Source organism: Seriola dumerili, unplaced genomic scaffold (assembly GCF_002260705.1).
Source record: "Seriola dumerili isolate Sdu_G_001 unplaced genomic scaffold, Sdu_1.0 BDQW01000052.1, whole genome shotgun sequence".
Taxonomy (NCBI): domain Eukaryota; kingdom Metazoa; phylum Chordata; class Actinopteri; order Carangiformes; family Carangidae; genus Seriola; species Seriola dumerili.
In genome coordinates, this window is record NW_019174307.1 from 12,873,802 (window position 1) to 12,896,537 (window position 22,736).

General features: G+C 41.6%; 3 protein-coding genes across 5 annotated transcripts in view; 1 reads left to right on the forward strand and 2 right to left on the reverse strand.

Moving 5' to 3' along the window:
* Positions 1-7,261, forward strand: part of uggt2 (UDP-glucose glycoprotein glucosyltransferase 2) — a 49,162-nt gene extending 41,901 nt beyond the window's left edge. For 2 of the 3 annotated variants that reach the window (XM_022740219.1, XM_022740220.1), the window contains exons 33-40: positions 3,020-3,124; positions 3,245-3,329; positions 3,980-4,162; positions 4,333-4,493; positions 5,403-5,517; positions 5,640-5,756; positions 6,321-6,486; positions 6,662-7,261. In XM_022740219.1, coding sequence (XP_022595940.1) covers positions 3,020-3,124; positions 3,245-3,329; positions 3,980-4,162; positions 4,333-4,493; positions 5,403-5,517; positions 5,640-5,756; positions 6,321-6,486; positions 6,662-6,687 — 958 coding nt within the window. In that variant the 3' untranslated portion in view covers positions 6,688-7,261. The remainder of the gene's footprint in view (positions 1-3,019; positions 3,125-3,244; positions 3,330-3,979; positions 4,163-4,332; positions 4,494-5,402; positions 5,518-5,639; positions 5,757-6,320; positions 6,487-6,661) is intronic. The other variant, XM_022740221.1, reaches the window with a different exon arrangement.
* Positions 7,262-8,594: 1,333 nt separating this feature from the next.
* dnajc3 (DnaJ heat shock protein family (Hsp40) member C3) lies at positions 8,595-19,331 on the reverse strand. Its single transcript, XM_022740222.1, has 12 exons — positions 19,101-19,331; positions 18,644-18,754; positions 18,409-18,533; positions 18,051-18,125; positions 16,309-16,461; positions 16,013-16,194; positions 15,226-15,345; positions 14,772-14,877; positions 14,552-14,672; positions 10,834-10,966; positions 10,170-10,318; positions 8,595-9,175 (listed from the first exon to the last, which is right to left on the reverse strand). Exons 1-12 carry the CDS (start codon positions 19,180-19,182, stop codon positions 9,021-9,023), a joined length of 1,512 nt encoding a protein of 503 aa, XP_022595943.1. The 5' UTR covers positions 19,183-19,331; the 3' UTR covers positions 8,595-9,020.
* A 1,413-nt stretch (positions 19,332-20,744) lies between these two features.
* Positions 20,745-22,358, reverse strand: LOC111218587 (claudin-10-like). Its single transcript, XM_022740956.1, has 5 exons — positions 22,037-22,358; positions 21,788-21,949; positions 21,619-21,700; positions 21,393-21,500; positions 20,745-21,285 (listed from the first exon to the last, which is right to left on the reverse strand). Exons 1-5 carry the CDS (start codon positions 22,266-22,268, stop codon positions 21,066-21,068), a joined length of 804 nt encoding a protein of 267 aa, XP_022596677.1. The 5' UTR covers positions 22,269-22,358; the 3' UTR covers positions 20,745-21,065.
* Positions 22,359-22,736: the final 378 nt, after the last annotated feature.

The window sequence follows — 22,736 nt, forward strand, 5'->3', positions numbered from 1 at the left end:
CATCTCTCATATGCTGAGGTGCCACACCATTAAGACTAGTGTGAATGTCACAACGGAAAAGTTTGTCCAAAGTCCACAAGTTTGGTGTCTACGGACTCGGCTGTTCACGCTGAGTAACATATGTTCAGGCCCCAAGCCTTCTGAATCGCTCCCTTTCGAAGGCCCGCGCATGGGGCGGTCTCTCATATGCTGGGGGTGCCACACGGTTAATTCTGTGTTAATAGTTTCCAAAAAAGTTTCTCAAAGTCCACAAAGTTTTGGTGTCTACGGACTCGGCTCGTCACGCTGAGTAACATATGTCAGCCCCAGGCTTCTAAGTCGCTCCCTTCGGAAGGGATGCCTCGTTAAACGTCTCCGAGGCCCGCTTGCTGCGACGAAAAATTTTGTCAAAAGTCCACAAATTGGGTGTCTACGGACTCGGCTCGTCACGCTGAGTAACATATGTCAGCCCCAGCCTTCTGAGTCGCTCCCTTCCGAAGGGCCGCCATGGGTCATCTCTCATATGCTGAGGTGCCACACCATTAAGACTAGTGTGAATGTCAAACGGAAAAGTTTGTCCAAAGTCCACAAGTTTGGTGTCTACGGACTCGGCTCGTCACCACTGAGTAACATATGTCAGCCCCAGCCTTCTGAATCGCTCCCTTCCGAAGGGCCGCCATGGGCGGTCTCTCATATGCTGCCGGGGACACGGTTAAATTCTGTGTTTTAATAATTTCCAAAAAATTTTCTCGAAAGTCCACAAATTTGGTGTCTACGGACTCGGCTCGTCACGCTGAGTAACATATGTCAGCCCCAGGCTTCTAAGTGCTCCCTTCGGAAGGGATGCCTCGTTAAACGTCTCCGAGGCCCGCTTGCTGCGACGAAAAATTTTGTCAAAAGTCCACAAATTGGGTGTCTACGGACTCGGCTTGTCACGCTGAGTAACATATGTCAGCCCCAGCTTCTGAGTCGCTCCCTTCCGAAGGGCCGCCATGGGTCATCTCTCATATGCTGAGGTGCCACACCATTAAGACTAGTGTGAATGTCACAACGGAAAAGTTTGTCCAAAGTCCACAAGTTTGGTGTCTACGGACTTGGCTCGTCACGCTGAGTAACATATGTCAGCCCAGCCTTCTGAGTCGCTCCTTCCGAAGGGCCGCCATGGGCGGTCTCTCATATGCTGCCGGGGGACATGGTTAAATTCTGTTTTAATAATTTCCAAAAAATTTTTCTCGAAAGTCCACAAATTTGGTGTCTACGGACTCGGCTCGTCACGCTGAGTAACATATGTCAGCCCCAGGCTTCTAAGTCACTCCTTCGGAAGGGATGCCTTGTTAAACGTCTCCGAGGCCCGCTTGCTGCGACGAAAAAATTTGTCAAAAGTCCACAAATTGGGTGTCTACGGACTCGGCTCATCACGCTGAGTAACATATGTCAGCCCCAGCCTTCTGAGTCGCTCCCTTCCGAAGGGCCGCCATGGGTCATCTCTCATATGCTGAGGTGCCACACCATTAAGACTAGTGTGAATGTCACAACGGAAAAGTTTGTCCAAAGTCCACAAGTTTGGTGTCTACGGACTCGGCTCGTCACGCTGAGTAACATATGTCAGCCCCAGCCTTCTGAATCGCTCCCTTCTGAAGGGCCGGGGGGGCCGGCAGGCGGCTAGCTCTGCTTGCTGGGCGCAATGGCTGTGCCGGGGGGGGGGGCCGCGGCGGGCCGGTGGGCCAGTGGGCCGGTGGGCGGCTAGCTCTGCTTGCTGGGCGCAATGCCTGTGCCGGGGGGGGGGGGGGGGTTGACCGCTGAGTAACATATGTCAGCCCTAGGCTTCTAAGTCGCTCACTTCGGAAGGGATGCCTCGTTAAATGTCTCCGAGGCCCGCTTGTTGCGACGAAAAATTTTGTCAAAAGTCTACAAATTGGGTGTCATGGACTCGGCTCGTCACGCTGAGTAACATATTTCAGCCCCAGCCTTCTGAGTCGCTCCCTTCCAAAGGGCCGCCATGGGTCATCTCTCATATGCTGAGGTGCCACACCAGCGGTCCCCAAACTTTTTTCAGTGGGGGCCACATCAACTTTCCTTTATAGCAGGCGAGGTCCCCTTTCCATTCTGTGTCGATCAGCTCTGGGACAGTTTTTCCCTTTGTCAGGAGAAAGGCATTGATTTCGGGTAGCAGGTTGTAAAAACGCTTCAAAACTCTGCCCCGGCTTAACCAGCGGACTTCAGTGTGGTAAAGCACGTCTCCGTGGGCTGATTCTAGCTCGGAGAGAAAGGCTTGGAACTGCCTGTGTTTAAGTCCGTTTGCTCTGATGAAGTTTATGCAGGACACAACCACCTTCATGACAGATTCCCACCTCAGAACTTTGCAGCTTGACGCTGGCTCGGTCACGATCAAAGTCACGTCAGAATATACCATTGTGTGAGGAGGTGAAGATGAGCCACTATTAACTATAAATAGCTCATAACTATGGTCAATTTTAATTAGAATGCCAACCTTTAAGTACGGATATGTTATGATGTTATGATAGGAAAATGCAATTTAATAAAAATTGGTTGATGTTTAGAGGGATTGTCTGGGATCGTTAAGTGGGCCACCCCAATTGCTTTGGCGGGCCGGATGTGGCCCGCGGGCCGTAGTTTGGGGACCCCTGCTTTACCCTGTGTTGTGGATTCTCTAGTAGCAATGCAGGTATGTAAGCATAAAGAGCTGGTTAAATCTGCCTTCACTGTGTCTGATGTAACTCGTTGATTATGAGTGCCAGCAGGAGAACTGAACTGCTGTTGAAATCATGTCAAAATTGTATCTTTCCAGAACATTGTCATTCCCTGTGCTATTGCTTCATTTAGATGGAGCACCTCAGTTTGCTGTGCAGTGATGCATGGTTTGTTTGAAAATGTTTTCTGCTGGGTGGTATAACTATTATTACCCCTGGCTTTACAAAAGCATGGTGACTACCTGCTTAGTGCTGATTTACTGTCACTAAGTGAAAAACAGGCATCAATCAAAACACAGCAGACTCATGTATTATGGTCTCATTTACAGCATCACGGGTGGTGGCTCCAAGAAGGATGATGGAGAGAAGAAGAAAGAAGATGTTCTAAATATATTTTCTGTGGCCTCAGGCCATCTGTATGAGCGCTTTCTGAGGTGAGTCGCGTTCAGTTCACAAACACTCTCACACACTTACTTTCCAGGTCCTACACATTACATTCCTTTTAGTCCTCTAGTCCTGAGACTCAGCTCTCAATCTTTCTGTCTCTATTTCAGAATAATGATGCTGTCTGTCCTTCGGCATACCAAAACACCTGTCAAGTTCTGGTTCCTCAAGAATTACCTCTCCCCATCTTTCAAGGTACTTTCCTAGCTTCATGACTACAGACGAGCATTCTGTTTTTCCTGCTTATTCAAAATAATGCGATCCCAGGTCTTCAGAGATTTACTTATTCAAAGTAAAGAAAATGTCTGTAGGTTGTTCCTGGCTCTGTGATGGCATGTGTTAATCTCAGGTTTCGTGTGTCAGGGGTGAAAATGCATTCAGTGCCCTCTGAGTTGAGTCACAAAAATAGCAAATGAAAATGCCAGAGGGAGGTGAAGCCAGACAACTTGCATTTTTTATGTTAATGAAATCTTTAGTGAATAAAGTTTCATTTGTATTGTATTGCCTTATCTGCCTTTTCACGCTTGTAACATAGCCGCCTGTCAATGGCTGTCCCTCTGCTAGGCCACAAAAAGGAACCAGCATCATCTGTTTTCTTCTGTGCAAGATTGTTTCATCTGACACTGGCATTTACACTTTCCTCTCCAAATAAATCTAATTCTCAATTGTCTGTAATGAAGGCAATACCCCACAGTATAGCACTCTGTTGCACAATGCTTTGCATAAATTTAAGTGCAGTATAGTTGATTGAATTTAGCTAATTTTGCAAATGGTTAGTCACACAGAAAACATGCTCTTGTATTTGATTTTTTTGACCACTGGTGTTTTGTTTTCAATGCGGTTAGGAGACCATATCTCACATGGCAGAGTCGTATGGCTTCCAATATGAATTAGTGCAGTACAAATGGCCCCGTTGGCTCCACCAGCAGACTGAGAAGCAACGCATTATCTGGGGATACAAGATCCTTTTCCTGGATGTTCTGTTCCCCTTGGCTGTGGACAAGATCATCTTTGTGGATGCCGACCAGGTAAGGATCAAATTGGACCGACAGGAAAGAGCAATGTGTCATTGTGTGGCTGAAAGTGAGAGAGTTGTCTGGATCAGTCTCAGTGCTGGTGTGAAGATTGGATGAGATTTTAAACACTGTTTGTCGTCAATCCTCTCTACCTTTACCGATGTTCTTGCTCTCTCTCTCAGATAGTTCGGGCTGATCTGAAGGAGTTGAGGGATTTAAACCTGGAAGGTGCTCCTTATGGGTTCACACCGTTTTGTGATAGCCGCCGAGAGATGGAAGGCTATCGCTTTTGGAAAACCGGCTATTGGGCCTCACATCTGGGACACAGAAAATACCACATCAGGTACACTTCCATAGCAAACTGTGAAATGTATTATAGCAGCAACAACTGCGCTGAAACCCTGGTAAGGAATTCTGATAATATACTATATTTGTGTGTAGTTTTAAAACATCATCTTATTCAGGTAATAGAATTTAACCAATCCACCAGAAGTTTCTTGATTGTTAGATAATTAAAATTATCCTCCCCAGATTCCCCTGCACAAGCTGGATCAAATGATATTGAATTCTACCATATCGGATCATACACTATTTGAATTTAAAAAGTTCAAAGCTGTTTTACCTCATCAATTATAGTTACAATTCTAACAGCTATATTTTAGTATCTAGTATTTAGTATTTATTATATACAACCATGATACATATTAAATCAAGCACTAGAGAAGTCATGACTATTAATCAGGTCTTTGCTGGAGGTATGGAGTTCTACATCTGTCAGTGTGATGGCTGATCAGATGGCAGAGCTGCCAGGGAGACTTTCTACTTTACTTCTACCTCACCACTGCACTGGCTGATGATGATGGAAATGAGACAGAGGACAAAGTCAGAAAACCATATTGACTTGATAGGATGCCAGTATGCTGGTCAGCTCTGTGGTGCAGGACAACATCAGCGAGGGTGAGAGATGATCCATATCAGTGCGCCCAGGGAAAACATGAGATAGGGAATGTCCTCTGGCAGACTTAAATCTAATAAGGGATGAGTGAAATTACAAGTCTACACATTTGGGTTTATTAATATGCCATGTTAGGTACAATTATCTGCATGTGCCTGAGGTATTTTATCTAAATTGAGTCATTTAAAAAAAAAAAAAAAAATGAAGTCACTCCTACAGGCTTTCTCTTTCAGGAAATGGTTTTTCTCACACCTGCTTTTTATGTCTCCTCTCTCTTTTCTCCCATATTTCAACCAGCGCTCTGTTTGTAGTAGATTTAAAGAAGTTCCGAAAGATCGCAGCAGGGGACAGATTACGAGGCCAGTACCAAGCCTTGAGCCAAGACCCTAACAGTCTGTCCAACCTGGACCAGGTCAGACATAACACCACTGCATTATATGATGCAGAGTTTGTTCTTCCAGCGCCCACTACTATACTTTGTTCATATATCATATGTCTAATACACCTCAATTTTTTGTTTTATAATGTTTCTAGGACCTTCCCAACAACATGATCCACCAGGTGGCCATTAAGTCTCTTCCTCAGGAGTGGCTGTGGTGTGAGACATGGTGTGATGACGTCTCCAAAGTCACAGCAAAGACTATAGACCTGGTGAGTGTCAGAGCAGTTAGATCTGTCTATGCAGTGTGGGGAAGCTAATCAGTAATTCATCATCAAATCTAATTGTGTCTTTTATTAAGATAGTGCAATCCGTATGTATTATTTAATTGAATCATTCTTTTGCCTGTGGAAACATGCTGATAAGAGGAATAATATTGGTATACCACCTTTTTTTTTCCAGCTGTGGTGGTTATAATAGTGAACTGCAGCTGCTGCAGCGCTGAAAAGTCAGAGCATACTCCCAGCCACTGATGTCCATGAGGCACTTGGCATTTAGGAAACAACTGAGGAGCAATCCTGTAGTCTCCTAAACTAATTTAGAGAATTACTGGGCAGGCTCCAGTAGACTGAAATAGGAAGCATTGTCTCATTGTGGTATAGGACACCACTTGGTAATTCAGACACTAGACATAGGCTAACGTCCTTTTAACAGAATTGGAAATCAAATTAGGTTCAAGTGCCTGCCACAGACAGTGCTGGCCATGACAATCTGACTTGTTGGGAGAAAGTGGCTCTGGCGACATGAGTGATGTTTTGTCTGCTTTTCTGCTGCAGTGCAATAACCCAAAGACCAAGGAGCCCAAGCTAATGGCCGCAGCAAGGATTGTGCCTGAGTGGGTTGAATATGACAATGAGATAAAACAGCTACTGAGACAGGTCCAGGAACAGGGAGACCCAGCGAAGGAAAAACAGACTCCCACTCCCTCACAGCATAAAAAAGGTTAATAAAGAAAAATGCTATTTATTCTCTGTGCTTTCAATGTTTGTCCATTTTTATAGACAGAAAAGTCAAACTGTAAGGCATGGTCAGTCATTTTCTTTGGTCAATTTGGTTTCTTTCTAACCTCTGTGCTCATTTTTCTAATGTCTGTCCTACATTTCCCCTCTCTGCACAGTAGACAACCTGCGTGATGAACTTTAGCGTCTGCCAGCACTATGCTGGAGACGAAGGAGGCAGCACCTTTTGCACGCAGGCCACCTGTGAAGCTTGAAGACAGACAATTCCATCTAAACATAGCCATGGAGTGTTACATCCACAGCGGCACAGCCGGAGAAGGATGTCATACTTTCAGAGATGCCATGGCTGCTTCTGCAGTCAGTACGTCTTACAAAATCAACACGTGATGTAAGTGTTAACTGCCAGCTGTGAACTCCTGGTGCACTATCAGCACTACAGTCAGGTCTTGTTAGTACGTGGTTACCGGAAAATGAAGTGACCACAGAAAGAGTAAACGGTCAGTCAAACCACTCAATTCGGTGTGTATGTGAGGAAAACAAGCTGCACTGATAATGTATGCAGAATCAAGAATCAAATGGAGAAGGCACATTTCTAAGAATCTATTCTCAAATCTTAATGTTTGTTTATGTACACCTTTTTCAAAAAGCTAATACATGTACATATTCTTAATTTGACTTTGTAAACATGACTATGCGATGACTAAAATGCCCATACCAAAGTTGTGACTGAAGTAAAGCTTGATTTATTTTTAAAATTACACCTTGATTTAAAGTTGTTACATGAGAACAGTAGTTAGCACTGATAGTTTACCATTTGCTAAACCCCGCCCCTGAACAGCTATTATCCAATTATAGCTTAGCACCTAAAACTAGGCATGGCAGGCCTGTCAGTCTTTGGATTTCTCCACCTGTTTCTCCTCCTGGAGGGTGGTGTATTTTTTTTTTTTAGCCTTTGCAAAACCAAAAACAGTGGCAGTAACCTAAATTTATCTCCAAACGCAAGGGGCTTATCATTGGCTAACTACATTATTCTGTGTGGATTATATGTTATTTTACACCTCAGGCTATATCTATACACGCTTTCTATTGTTACCACCTGAGCCAACCATGGGTTATGTTACAATAAATAACATTTTTAATCATAATACTGGCACTAACCATCTATACCTGCCATACAACAGACAACAGTGCTTCTCCTTTATGTCAGTGTTTACTGCATTGATCATCAACTGGTGAAGATGCAAACTTTTTGCCTTGTCTTTTATCATTAACGTCTTATCATGCAGCTTATGCAGCCATTGTGTCCACATTTAAGAGCCATTCACAGTACAGTCATTAGCTGGAAATGCACCACGCTGCAATGGAAAGCTTGATAAGCACAGCTGCAGTAACTACAGGGAGGCGTGGCCTAACCAACAGTCACCTGTCTATTTACCTGCCAAGTATATGACACTATATCAAATATGATTTAGAAGACCAAGCTAGGCTTTATTATTGTCAAATTATGGGACGAAGAATCCTCATTTGCACACTACAGGCCATGGTTTGTGTAGAATATAGGATTTTAACTTATTTCAGTATGTTTACATCTTATGTACATTCAGCTCCACTGTATTACATTTTTGGAAAGAATTTTTCAATATTTTAATTCCTCAGTGAACCAGTGTTTTGTCTCAGGAATAAGATAGGTGTTACTGCTCAACTGAAGCAAATAGCAGTTTTAAAAATGGGTGCAGAAGTCTGCTCTCAGGGCACCCATCTTTCACTGTGCTGTGTCAAAAAGAAATGTTTATATTACTGTCTGGTGGGAAAAATAAATCTTTGCTACAGAACTGTCATTACAAAAGCATTCTGTGAATTCGCCTGTAAGTGGATGTGTTGTTCGTGTTTTGAATTGTCTACAGTGAAGGGATTGTGTAATTTGTTCAATGTGAAAATGCATCAACTGGGAAGAAAAGCTGTTAAGATAGTTGCAATTATTGAAAGGTCAGATGTAATGAAGTACCATTACTATGTGCCATTTCTCAAACTGTAGCTTCAGTCCACGAATGTAGCAAATTACTGTCTGAACCATCCAATCAGCAATACTCGTGACCCTCAGTTCATTTTAATGTACATAAATATCTCTTTATTTACACTTCAGAAAAACTCCATTCATATAAAAATAGTACTGTACCTATGTACAAACTGAATCTTTCGAATGGATGTGAATTGTAGAGTGTACAATATATGGAAAGGATGAAGAATTAAGCAATCATTCTGGACAGATAAAAGCTACTTCACAAATGGCAGATATTTGTTAGCATAGCAACAGTCCTTCCCCAAACGGAATCTGAAGTTGTATTATTCAACAAAGATGCGTCTTTAATTAAGGTCACTGAATCAAAGTCACAATTTGCTCCACATTTTTTGTGAGACTTGATGGTATGCACTGACATTCCTTTTGCCAGTGATCTCCCTTTTAAATAGGGAGGAAAATACTAAAATCCACTCCAGCAGTGCTGGATGTGAGCCTCCTTAGTTGAAGTTGAATTTAAAGTTAAAGGGTCCAGAACCAAATGGATTGAAACCCTGGAAGCCGTGGAAACCTCCATGGAAGTTATGATGATGGTGACCCTGCTGGCTCTCTGGATCCATGGGGTCCTCCCCATGATCAAACTTGGTTCTTTTCTCTAGAAAAACATGCAGATTGACACGTCAGTACAGAACAACTCAATAAAAAAATATGTGCTCATGTATAGCTTTTGAATTAGAAATTAAATGACTCTAGGAACTTCTTAGTTTTCTTTTTATTATTGCCCAGAAATAATATCTACCACTGTTTGGACTGTGAGAAAAGCTTTCTGCAACGCTTCAGAATTGCAATTCTTCAAACATTTTTAGCTCAGCCAATCAGCTCCACACATTCAATCAAACATTTAGTTTGAGCTATTGGATTGAAGATGGTTCAGTGAAGATATAATTCCGAAAAGATTTAGTTACGGTCGTTTGAGGATGATGCAGCTTTAGCCTAAACAATGCTCAAAGGGACAACTTTTGTGAAGGTCTGTCAGAGTTATGATAGAGAACAGTTATCATAGAGGACTTAGAAGTGCACTTGGCTCATGAGGTTTGAGTTTTTTCACCTGGAGCCCTAAATTTGATTAGTTTATTCTGGAAAATGTGGGTATTATGAATTTCATGAGCAGTTTTTTGTTTGGTTAGTTATTGCAGGAATTAAGCTAAATTGTAAGCTCTCCAAAGTGGTGATGGTTTTGTTCTAAGAATTGCAATGCATGAAGGAAAAACTCAAACATGAGTGTCAACAGAGATTAACTTGTAAAATGTGAATGTGACCTACAACAAATATTCCAGTTTTTATTGATTAATCAAATGAGTTGTGGTAGATATGTTACACTAGCAAAATATGGGCTGTTGGAAACATCAATGTTGAAAAAATGTTTATACATACACCACAATAGGGTTCTGTAAGCTGGTTTGGATGAAACCATTTTACTGAAACAGTAATGGCACACAGTAGAGAAAGTCTCAGGCTACTTGAAGAAAGAAGTAAGTAGAGAGTTTTTTTTTTTTTTTTTCCTTCAGTAGCTCCTCAGAGGTCTGACATTTACGGGGAAACTGGTGGTAACAACTTTCCCCACACTCTGCGGACCACACACTTCTTACCTGGGTCAGTGAGAACCTCTTTAGCCTGAGCGATGTCTATGAACTTCTTTTCAGCCTTCTTCTTTTCCTCTGGATCCTGGAAATTGTCCGGATGCCACTGTTGTGCCAGTTTCCTGTAGGCTTTGATAATCTCCTTTTTCTGGGCAGTTCTGTGATCATGGGGAGAGTATTACCAACACATTTACTGAAGATAAGAACAGCTTCTCTCCTTATCTTATTTTTTTATTTATTTATTTTTTTTTATATAAGCTGGCCCTAATAATACTCTCTAAGTGTCAGGGTTAGCACACAAGCTCCCATGTAATAAACCATTACTTTTTATAACCATGAGTGCTTCCATTGCCTTAAATTTGATTTCCATCTTAAACTATCAGTAGTGCTCTTAACATCAAAATGCTCAAAAGGGATATATTATATAACATTCACATGCAGTAGGGCTTTCTTTGGAGCACAGTGGTTATTCAATGTCTGAAACTAACTGAAAACCACAATCTGACCACAAAACATAAACTGCTCTCTGATGGAACACACTTGTAAAATACCCCAATTCTCCTCGATTTCCCCTGGGGAATCTATGAAATTCCCTGTCTGGAATACACCTTTAAAAAAATAAAATAAAATAAAAAACATCCCATCAAGTTTACAAATAATGATCAGCGCCCACCTCTTCACCCCCAGGATCTTATAATAGTCCCTCTTCTGAGACTGTTTGAGAAGTCGCTGAGCTCTGTCCATGCCTTCTTTAATCTGACGGTCGTTCTCGCTGTGTTTGGCAGCAGTCTCATAGTCCTTAATGGCTGGAAAATAAAAATGCAGGATAGAATCAGTATTGCTGTCACATACAAAAACAGCTAATGGGAAGTGTAGCACACAGTATTACAGTATTCATTTGAATGCAACAGACCTTGTGGCAAGCATCTGCCCTTATCAAGTGTCTTTGAGCAAGGCACTGAATCCTTCAGTGTCATGAGGTTATGTTATGTGTGCGAGCCTCCACGCAGATGATGAGCCAAACAAAAAACACATAAGAATTCACAGGGATCACCTGACAATAATTCCCTATTGTTGCTTACTGAGACTTTTGTTAAAGATGTGCTCATCTGTATGGAAGTGAGGGATGCAATTCTTAATACAATCAGCAGTCATGATCAAAAAAAAAAAAAAAAAAAAATACTACCATTGCCAGAATCATATAAACACAAACCCAACTTTTTTTTTTTTTTTTTTTTATAAAGTCTTTCATTTCTGCATCACCTCTACAAACATCTGAAAGTGCTTGATCTTGTACTATAGTCTTGTGAACCACTTTATTCATTCAGTAAGCCCCATCACTTTCAGATCATGTTGCAGCATCTCCAGGCTGTTTGTGCGTGCACGTTTGGGTGCTTTAGGGCTTGTTAACCCTGTGTGGTGTACCGAGGTGAGTTTTAACACCCATGGATTCTGACACTTTAAAAGCCTGTGCGAGGTCTGGCGTTCCCACCTGCTGATGTGCTCATGCTCAGCCAGCACCTCCTGCGGTTGCAGAGCTGATGGGGTCTTAGTGAAGGATGTTATTACCTGCTTGGAGGGCTGGTGGTGTTAATTGTGGGTTTAATTGGACGTGTGTGCGATTTTTTTTTTTTTCATTTTTTGTTAGAGACTTGTTTTGCATCTAAAATAGAAAGTAAAACCATATTTTTGGGTGTAACACTATAGATGGGAGTCAATTACATGGACTAAATGAAAACTGACATTGAGCTTTAATACGACTCCTTTATCTCTTTTTATAGCTGCTATTTTCTTTGTGTGTGTGTTGACATTTTGCATTTAACACTTCTGTGAGCTGTTAGCTGAGATAAAAACTAAATAACATCACTGTCGCACTAACCTCAAGTGCATCTTAAGTGCTCAGTGACACAGCTAGTGGCTTTAGCTTTTGATGATTTTATAAATAGATGTATCACTTATTTTCTTCTTTAAAAGATCCATAAACATGGTGTAACATTTAGCTCATCAGACAAGAGAGGGCTTGTGTAGCACTGGCCAAAGTGCTGAGGTCCTTTCCTCGCCTGTGCCAGTTTTCTATTTTGGTGACTTACGCCACAATGGGAGGAGAGGCATAGCAGGGAGACTGTCACCGGCAATCCAGCAGCGCACTGACCACGTCTTTGCTCTTTTGAACAGGTCAGCAACACCGTTCCTGTTTTATGATCATTCTGTCTCTGTAATTAGTTGAGACACATGCACATAATCCTTTCCAAACTTATTTTGCACAGACTTCCCCCCCCCCCCCGGGGATGTTATGATAGCCTACATGTCTAAAATGTGTACCATGTTGTTGCAATGCCTCATGTTCACATCCAACCAGGGACTCCCTGCCTCAATCTCTCACTCTACTCACTGGTTTTCATCTCTTGCTACTAGCTACCATCAAAACCTCCTCAACAAATACTAAAAAAAAAAAAAAAGCTTTTGTAGTGATTTTTACCACATTCTCCGATCCACAGCAGCTAGCCTGTACTGTACTGTAGCCACCTTTCCTTTTAGCTGAATAACTGCCTGTATGGGCATCTGAAAGTGTCGGGTATGAGGCAGTAAAGTTTTCCATCTGCAGTCTCTAATTTGAATGACGCACATTGTCAGACGGATCTGCTGTAGTTCGAGTTCGATACGAGCTTCAACCAGCGGCAGGCTTTTGAAAAACAAACAGAAAATCTCTACTCTGGAGGGCATCACACTGGCAAGTTATGAATCATTACTTTATGTTCATTTTGTTTACGCTGTGTAAATCAATAGGAGTGTTGGAGTCTGATGCACTGGATAATGAAGGTATTGTCTAGGCCTAGGTTTTCAGTGCTGCGCCTCAGTGACATTCACAGAACTGAAAGGATCTGCCAATGCTGACACCAATCCTACTCTTATTTTTTTCCTCTTTGAAGCCACTGTATCTAGAATTTGTACTTCCAAGTATTCTACAAAGTCTTTCATTCAACATTCAGTTGACTCCATCTTTCTACACCCGACACATTGCACATTTAGCCCTGATGCCATTTTGTCACTCATTTTTTCCCCTCACTCATCTGCTACACAGCCATTACTTGTGTTTCAGAAAATATTTGTAAATTGTTTATATTGGATTTGCATTTTATAACATGAGAAATATTTCTTAAATAATTAATAATAATTAAATATATAAATATAAATATTAAATATAATTTATTAAATAATATTCGATCCAGTGTTTTTGGCTTATATCAGACTAACAGACAGTGAGTTTCCAATTGTAATGTAATGAGCAGATGATCCAGGGTTTGGATATTGCATTGGCAAACTGTACACAAACATACTGAGGAGGGAACGATGGTTTATATTAAATTTCAAACTTAAGTGACAAACGTAAAATGCAGGCAGGGATTTTGGCAAAAATGATCCATTGCTTGTTTGCACGGTGGCAGCAGAACGTCAGCTGACAGGGGAATACGATGGCTGGGAGGCGGACTGTTCCTGGGGATTTCACCATCTGCCATCATTGGACTTTCTGCGATTTGACAACAGGTAAGGGAGATCGTTGTTTCAGCCTGATCCTGCCTCTGCCACCACAGGCTTCACAGAGACAGTAAGTGCCGCATAATTTCCTTTACACATCGTAGTTCTATGCGTTAACCAAATTAGATATGGAAACCCTTGATATATTTATCTGCAGTTGGTCTTTATTGCGCTTATTCAAATTTATAATCCGAATGGGAGTTTGCCGATGAACTGATAGATTGTGTTAAAAGAGACAGAATTGAATGATCAGATGGTGAAATGCTTACAAGACGCACCATTGATGTTTTCACTTTATTTCACCGTGTTTTCCGTGTAGTGTTACAAGGACCCCTTGTGTTAAGCTCCTGCCATGACATCAGTTAGTTGTATCTCTCAAGTGTAGTAGAGTTGAGGTTATTTCAGCACACACTCAGTGGTCACAAATATGTGTTGGTGAAGAATATTAGAGACATCGCTTAATATAATCCAGTCCAGCACAATACCACCAATAACTAAAACTTAGTACTAAACATATAGTTGAATTAACACCAAAGTTTTAATAAGAACTGGCCTTTGTAAGTTCTGTAAAGGTGTGGCAGAGTTGCTATACTGGATTCCAATAAATTATATAGGTGTGCCTACTGAAGAAGCCAGGGTGTGCAGATTTCAGTAACTTCAATTAATTGGCTGCGTTCTCATCACAAAAACATCACTAAGAAGTCCTAAAAATCATTGACTTTCTCTCCTCAAATGGATGTATTCCCAGTGGAGACTCAACAGTATTGAGTTTGTCCCTGTTTCTGAGTGTGGAAATTTAACAGACTGACCCCACTAGATTGAATAATAAATCCAGCTAAGCGTGTCAGGCTTACCGTCCTCATACTGTTCCTCTTGGACATAGGCCTCAGCTCTGTCCTTAAGCACGTTCACATTCTCCGGGTCCGACTGGAGGACTTCGCTGCACACTGAGATAGCCCTGCTGGCCTGCTGGCTCTGGTCGTAACGCACAGAAAATACGGTGGTCAGATATGTAAAGCAATTAAAGCACAGAGCGAGTTAATACATCGAGTGGCTGCGGTTAAGGGGTCTTACCTGTGTGAGCGCGTGGCAGATGCGCTCCTTGGCAAGCAGGGAGAAATGTTGCACTGTGGGCTCTGTCTTCATCACTGCCTCATATTTGCTCACTGCTTCTTCATACCTAAAAGAGCAAGAGGCAGGTAGGTGTTTCAACAACACTGAGACACTGGGGCGAAACAGCAGAATGCAACAGAGATGATTGCACCCACAAACATCATGACACTCTGTTATTCTCTGGGTTTAGGCTTGTGAATATGATATCTTGTGTATGTCAAATATGATGTGACACCCATTCACATTCAGATGGGATTTGCATGCCCGTTTGTATGAGCAGAAAGTCGGAGAGCTTGGGGATAAAGGAAGCAGTCACAGATGATGCAATCCCTGGTATTCAGAGGGGATATTATTGTATATTTACACAGATACATAATAAGCCGAACACACACACACAAACACACCCCCCCCCTACCTCTGCTCTTGGATGAGTTCCTCTGCAGACTGGATCTGTTTGTTGAGCTTCTTGACCTGCTTGTAATGGCTGTAACACTGCTTGTGATCAGGATCCAGCTTCAGGCACTCGCGCACTTCACTGCAGATCAGAGAAGAGGAGGAAGAAAGTAAGAGCGAGAGGGTTTACAGCAGACACATTTATTTTCCATGTTAACTGATGTACTGTATGTGCTTTATTGCCAACTCGCAGGGAGTGGACAAAAATAACAAGTACACTCGATAGTCTAGCAGTAACACCGCTTTGGTGAAGCTCAAGCTGTTCTGATTTCAACTTTGTGGTTATTTTTGAAACTTGTTGTTAAACAAATATCCTGTTGTGTGTCATAGAAGTCAGTGTTGCTGAGGGTATATTTGTGATCCCTGCTTCTTTTTTGCTTCTTTAGTCTCTCTGTGTTTAGCATGTGTGCTCCAGATGTCTGAAAAGTTGTGCTTTTTTTGCTTGCCACATTGCATTTAGAATTTTTACAGTGTTCATGATTGGCTTTGTAGATAAATATTATAAATAATTTGTTAATAATTATCATGTGGAAGGTGGAAAAATATTCATTAATGTATTTGTTAATATTTTAATATTTTAATTGTTAAGAGCGATCCACTGTACCTTTCATCCATGTGAAATAATCTAGTACTTTTACCAACAAATAAATCTTCAGACTGGTAATTCTGGTACTGGTCACAATGTCTGATACCAGTGTGTGAGCTTCCTCAAAAAAAAAAAAAAAAAGCAGTCTGCAAGTGGGTCTTACTTGAGGGACATCTTGCGTGCGCCAAGGTTATAGTAGATGGTGCTGAGTTTGTAGAAAGCCTGGGTATTGTCATTCTTTAACTTGGATGCAGCTTTAAGGTCGCTGATGGCCTTCCCCATCTCTCCCATTTGGATAAAACACTCAGCTCGCATCTCACGAGAAGTCACATCCCAAACGCAGGTCTGTCACAAGTGGACAGTAACACTTACAAACTGCTGCTTGGTGCAGCAATGATAACATGGACAATGTCTTGCTTGCAGGAAAATTAGGCAATGCTGACAAGGTAGGTCTCTTACCTCAATGATAGTATCAAGCTGGGCAGCAGCTGTCATATAATCCTGGCTGCTGAAGCTGCTGCGTGCCTGAGCCACCAGCCGCTGAATTTCATCTGACTTTGTCAGCTGACTCTGGGCTTCTCTCTCTTCTTTGTCACTGGGGTTGGACTTCATCTGGAGGATTGCAAAGCAAGACATTATATCAAGTACTTATTGTCATGATTAAAGAAGTCTAGAGTGACACAACAAAACTGAAGCGTGGACAGAGTGTGAAATATGATATGTAGATGGTATAAGCATGATCTGTGTGTTTAAGAAAATTTTATTCTGTCAGTCACCAGTGTGTTCCAATATGAGCTCTTACTTTTGTGGTGAGATTCTAGCGCTAACTTTGCCTCCTGAAAGCACCATGTACCATAGCAGTACTTACCATTCCCTACATACACTACATTATAATCATCCTCATCATGGAGGTCATCATATTCATAAGAGCAACCTCAGCTAATGACCCAACCTTTACAAACAGACCTGGCTACCTTTTAAGTGTTTCCTGCTAGCTCAGCTTAGGGAGGAGTGTAATGCATAAATGTGATGCATTACACTGGGCCAATGTTGTGGACCGCTGAAGCAGCAGGACAGCATGCACCTCTGGCCAGATACCTTGACATTATACCAGCAGGATATTGTCTGTATGTAAAACTGTATAAGCTCAGATGCCTATAGGCCTCTGCTGGGACTCTGCTGGTAACTCATTGCTCTCCTGAAGCAGAAGCCACATCGCAGCTGACTTTAGACCTATATTTATCACAGACTCTAGCCGTCTGTAACACACAGCATTCCTTTGAACTAGGTTCCACATTACAGCCTGCCAAACAGGAATATAGGACTAACCACTGAGATTCAACCTACATATAAGAAATTTAATCAAACATTGACTGGTTTTCTGTTTGTTCGATAAAAAGGGAATGAAAAGGCATCGAGCTAATGATCAAAACGGGCCTGTGGGAGGGGGAGGGAGCAGCAGGTCAACCACACGCCCTTGGCACAATGTGACATTATCTGAAAGAGGAGGAACTTAATTTCCCCCTGAATGATAACCTCACCTGAGAATACTGCAGCTGTAAATGGAATCTAAGAATTAATAGTAGATATAACAAGGGCATTTATGTCCTGTGGGAGTGTTGTGAAACTTCAGTCTAATTTGGTAATTCTAATGGAAAATGCATTAGCGATTTCCAGTCTTAATCCTTAACAAGCACCTATAAATGATCCCAGAGGGTCCAAATGAGAGCTCAATGCCAATTTAATTATCATCTACATTTTGTAAGATGGCTTATGGATGCAGGGTGCGTCAGCTTCACATGATATTATGTGGTCTTTGTCTATCACTTAACCTTCTTGCTACTTGGTTTCAAAGAGTTCTGTTAAATCCAATCAGTCCAGAATAACATTTCTCACATTGTCAGCTTTATAGTATATCTGTACAGTGTTCTGAAATCAATCAAGTGTGCACAGTAATAGAAAAACAAATAATATTCATAACAAACATGCAGTTAATAAATCTAATGACTCTCCTTACTTAAAATCATAACAAAACCACATTAAGCTTCGTTCTTATGCGTAAGTGTAGCTTCACTACAACACCAGGCTACTGATCAACACTGACACCTCCTGGTGAACTCTGCTTATCTGACAAAAATAATGACTAATACTCAATCTTGCTGCTGTAGACTTTAAACTGGATATTACTCTGCTACACTTACCACCTTCTTGAAGTCACTCTCTGCTTCATCGAGTCTTCCCTGCTTCAGAAGGAGATTTCCCCTCTGAAGCCGTGCCTGTTAAGAGCGAGAGAGGGAATTTGTTGGGCATAAGACTGCAATCACACACTTATCAACACAGCTGACAAAACTGACCGGTTTCCCAGCATAGTTGTGCCTGGAGCTAATACGACTTACAAAATATGTATGCACATAATATATATGCACATATGTAGCAGCTAACTCCTATTAAGTGTGTAGATTCTGTCAGACCTACAATGTATATTTGTGGTGCTGGTAAAGTATGACATGAGTGTGTGCAAAAGATTTAAGACCAACTGATGTAAAAACAAAAACTCACAGATGTGAAGTCTGGTTTGAGCTCAATGACCCTGCTCAAATCTGGCAGTGCAGACTTTGATTTCCCCATTGCTAGAAACACTGTAGCTCTCCTGTAGTAGGCCATGTAGTTCTTGGGATCTCCGTCTGATAAAAGAACATGCAAACATGGCTGCAAAAGTTTTGGACTGTGTTTCCTACCATAACAAGCCAAAAGTTAAACTTAAAAAAAAACTCAGCATGTTAATGACACTCACCTACGGCAGCATGGAAATGAGAGAGGGCATCGGCTAGCTGGCCAGCAGCGAGCAGCTTCTTCCCCATCTCCATATGATTGTCCACACTCCCATCCCTACCGCATTTCACTCCTGAAACATATTCACTATACTGAGTATATTTCCACACACTACTACTGTACAATACTCCGTTCTGTGATGCATTAGCAAAGAAGCGGTTTGGCTAGTTTTTATTCACCTATAGGCTAACACAAACTCAATACTTTTACTAATAAGTCAATAGCGGTTAGCTAGCTTAACGTTAGCCAGCATTGTTGTGGATTTGGCTTGGTAATGTTGACACTGACATTAGCGATGTTAACCCTACCTAGACTAAAAGCAGGCTGTCTGAACCATGGCCAAAGTTCTGGTAACGTTAAGTTCGTAGCTATCGTTAGCTTGCCTAGTAAAGTAAAGTAGAAGTTAGTCAGCTTCTTACCTTCATATCTCATGTCCATCAAAACAAGAACATATGGGATGTAAGTCAGTATTTTGTGAGCAACATGGTCAATGGAAACCATGGTTAAATTTGTGTCTGACACGTCCTCTTTCTCGTTAGGTCCCACAAACTTCAGCTGATGTTATTTTAACTAATGTTTCGCTTAATTCTGGTCAGTCCCATGAGTTGAGCGTTGTTCAGCATATTGCTTCTCTCTCCCCAGTCACAGCAGAGCAGAAACACGCAACCGACAGGTCGTGGGTGACTGTGATTGGCTGGATGGTTTGCAAAACCACGCCCACCTCAGTTGGTTCAACAGAGAGGAGCCACGGCAGCACAAGGTACGTGTGTGTGTGTGTGTGTGTGTGTGTGTGTGTGCGTGCGTGCGTGCGTGCGTGTGTGTGTGCGCGCGTCTCTGTCATTGGCAACTAATTAATTGGGGACTTGTCAAATTGGAGCCAAAAGCCATGCCCCCAACTGGGAAAAAACTGATTTTATGGTCAGCATAAGGTTAGGGATAGGTTAAGGTTAAGGTTAGGGTAAGGGTCTATGGAATGCATTATGTAAGTGAATGTCCTCACAAAGATAGAAGTACACTTTATTTGCACTACAGTGTAAATATATATATATATATATCTAGAAAAAAACATGTAGCTGATAACAATATAGTGTGTGCAGTTCAAGTGGCTATTAATGTAATAGGCTAACCTAACAGTGGCAATTTAGTTCTAATGTTTTAATGTAGTTGCAAAAATTCCTCCAACATTTCTAAAAACTTGGTTGCAACTTCATGTTTCAATAAAGCTTCAGCTGCTCATTGTTTTCCATCCCATAACTTACACCCCAAGCTAGTTGTAAAAAGACAGTTGATTAATATTTGTCTTTAATATTAGTGTTTGAGTGGGAACTAGAGTTCTTTTATGTCTCCATGTGACAAATAAAATAACCTTGAACCAGAAATACTTAAACTTAATTTCCTGAATCTTTTGACTTTTTCATTTTGGGCATTGGAGTTAAAAATTTTGGGAGCCTCACAGTAATAGTACCTTTGACCTCAAAACCTTTCAACAGTCTGCAGTATCTTGTACCATTTGAGCAGTGTTTTTGTTACTTGGGGATTGAACCCCCACCCCAACCTTAAAATTTCAGAGGTCTCAGAACTCTTTGAACCATCTGGTAAGATTTTGAAGTCCAGTATCTAAAAGACACAAGATCTCCAAGAAAAGGAGCTCAAATGTCTGTATAAATATGTCATGGAGAAAGAAGACTGATCTGGTGTGTTGAGGTCTTGGGTTTGGGGCTGCGATTAATTAAGTCCAACACCCAATGTAGACATTCAAAGGTGCTAGGAAATAAAGGTCAGCTGTCTGACAACATAGGTCACAGTGTGAGAGGACTACTTGGAATATTGGATGTTATGAGTTTGATCATCATGGGATGCAATGACTTTTGAAGTCAAACATCCAAAGTGAAGACTGAAAAACTTTCAAATTCCCCAATGCAAAGGTGGTGTGTTGGGTGTGTTCACATCTGTAAGGTGCCAGTGGTGAAAACTCATGAATATTCTCATGCTCGTCCCAAACCACTCTTTCTGTTATGAATCAATATCAAAATGTAGTTTTATTACAAATTTCAAAAACATCTTACAGCTTCCAACAATGTTTGATCAAAGCATGCATTCAATCTGTGTTCTTGCATGGATAATTCTTTATATATTTCTTTACATACTCATAACATACAGTAATTTTTGCCTCAGATCAGAGCAAGAGTTAAGATCATGACATATGAAACTATGTTCAGGGAAAACTGATAGCATTCTCTTAGTCCAACTGGACATTAAATGTAAGGAGTCCACTAGGGTGACTTATTATAAATGATGCATATTGAACATTCAGTGTACCCAAAAAGAAAACCTGCACACAGATGAGAAAATAGTAATAATTATTTGCAATCTTTGATAATATGTCACACATATTCATTAGTAGCTGTCGTCTTGGTGATACTGGTGACCCCAGAGATGCTGCTGGCACTGGTGTCACTGATGTCACTGGTGTCACTGGTGTCACTGGTGTTCCTGGATTTTCTGGTCTCACTAATCTCAGAACGAGCCAGAGAAGCAAGGCTCTTTTTTGCCGGGGCAACTGCGTAGGCATCAGGGAACCGGTAGGCAGGATAGTGTTTTGAGCTGTGAGTGTCAAAATTCAAGAAATGTGTGGTTATTTTTTTCTGTAGAATAAAAGAAATACTGATGAAAAATAAAATTAAAAAAATGATCCAGTTGTTGCATTTTACCTTGAATGGCATCCTTCCCTCCCTGCAAAGATACTGTAAATAAGGCCTCCAACAACAAGTAAGGTGGAGCCTCCCCAGCCGATGAAGACACCGACGCCTATTTCAAACCTGGCAATAAATACAAGAATAATTCATCAGGCTACAGCTCTTCCCTCTTAGAATAATGTGACGAATGTTGATGTATTAATAAGGCTAGGTTGTTGTATTTATCATCCATTGTACGTACTTCTGAGCTCTGAAGTTAGGGTCTTGAAATTCTGCTCTAATTTTGTTTCCATAATAGGAGAAAGCAGTCATAGAACACATCCCTGAAACAATGCACATGTTTATTTAAAGATTAATCATAGAGTACTTTTCAATGTGACTTTCAAATAGCTCTCAGCGTAACGTCTTACCTCCGATAAGGTAGTTCATCCCTCCAGCAAAGGTTACTCTTGCATTAGCAATCTCTGATCCCCCAACCTTAGTGCACTTCATTCCCACTAAGACTAGAACTGACCCAAAGAAAGCCAAGATGATAGAGATTATGATGAGAGCTCGACACATATGAATGTCCCCTGTCCAAGAGTAGGAAAAACAATGTTCAGTACATGCCACAAAATGTAGGTAAAAGTGTTAAATTCACCATCATATATTTTACTTACAGTTCAGTGCAAGCAATGATGGAATTCCTTTGCAGTCAGATACTCCAGTTGAGTCAGATATACAATCCTTCCACAAGTTGGAGAAGTAGTTTGAAGTGGTCAGGACTATGCTGTCAACTTCGGACCAAGTCCAGATCTCCGTTGGCATCGTGGAACAGACCAGGATCCATCCAGACACACACACCACGAAGCAGCCAATCTCCATGTACATCACCACAGTCCTGTAACCCATTTCTGCCCTGAAGTTGAACCACTAGGCAGAGGGAAGACTGAGCCGAGCCGTGGCACAAAGCTCCTGATCACAAGCTGCGGGACACCTGTGTGTCTGGCGTCTGGCGCTGTCTGCCCAAAGGTCCCTCCTCAGCTGTTGCATGCAGATGGAAACACACACACACACACACACACACACACACACACACACACACACACACACACACACACACACACACACACACACACACGAGAGGGTGAACGTGGTTTGTGTACATCATCACATGTTTTGCCTTGGATTGTGTTTGCTGTGTTTCCTGAAGGTCATTTTGGTGATGTGTTTGTTGTTGGTACCCAGGAGCCTGCCAGCATGGCTTCAGTTTTTGTGTGCCAATTAGTTACTTACTAACTTCAGATGGTGTGTGTGAACCAGTGTGAACAAGGCACATCACGTTCCTGAATGGTAAAAGATTTAAAAATGGTGGCACCA

Bases quoted from the DNA above. Each gene is read 5' to 3' on its own strand.
- dnajc3 (XM_022740222.1), bottom strand. From the start codon at position 19,182: ATGGTTTCCATTGACCATGTTGCTCACAAAATACTGACTTACATCCCA. The intron at 16,195-16,308 runs GTAAGAGACCTA...CACTTGTGACAG, and splicing joins AGCTTGATACTATCATTGAG to ACCTGCGTTTGGGATGTGAC. The intron at 14,878-15,225 runs GTAGGGGGGGGG...TTGCTCTTTTAG, and splicing joins GAACTCATCCAAGAGCAGAG to GTATGAAGAAGCAGTGAGCA.
- LOC111218587 (XM_022740956.1), bottom strand. From the start codon at position 22,268: ATGGGTTACAGGACTGTGGTGATGTACATGGAGATTGGCTGCTTCGTG. The intron at 21,501-21,618 runs GTACGTACAATG...ATTTATTGCCAG, and splicing joins CCTAACTTCAGAGCTCAGAA to GTTTGAAATAGGCGTCGGTG. The intron at 21,286-21,392 runs GTAAAATGCAAC...TGACACTCACAG, and splicing joins AGGGAAGGATGCCATTCAAG to CTCAAAACACTATCCTGCCT.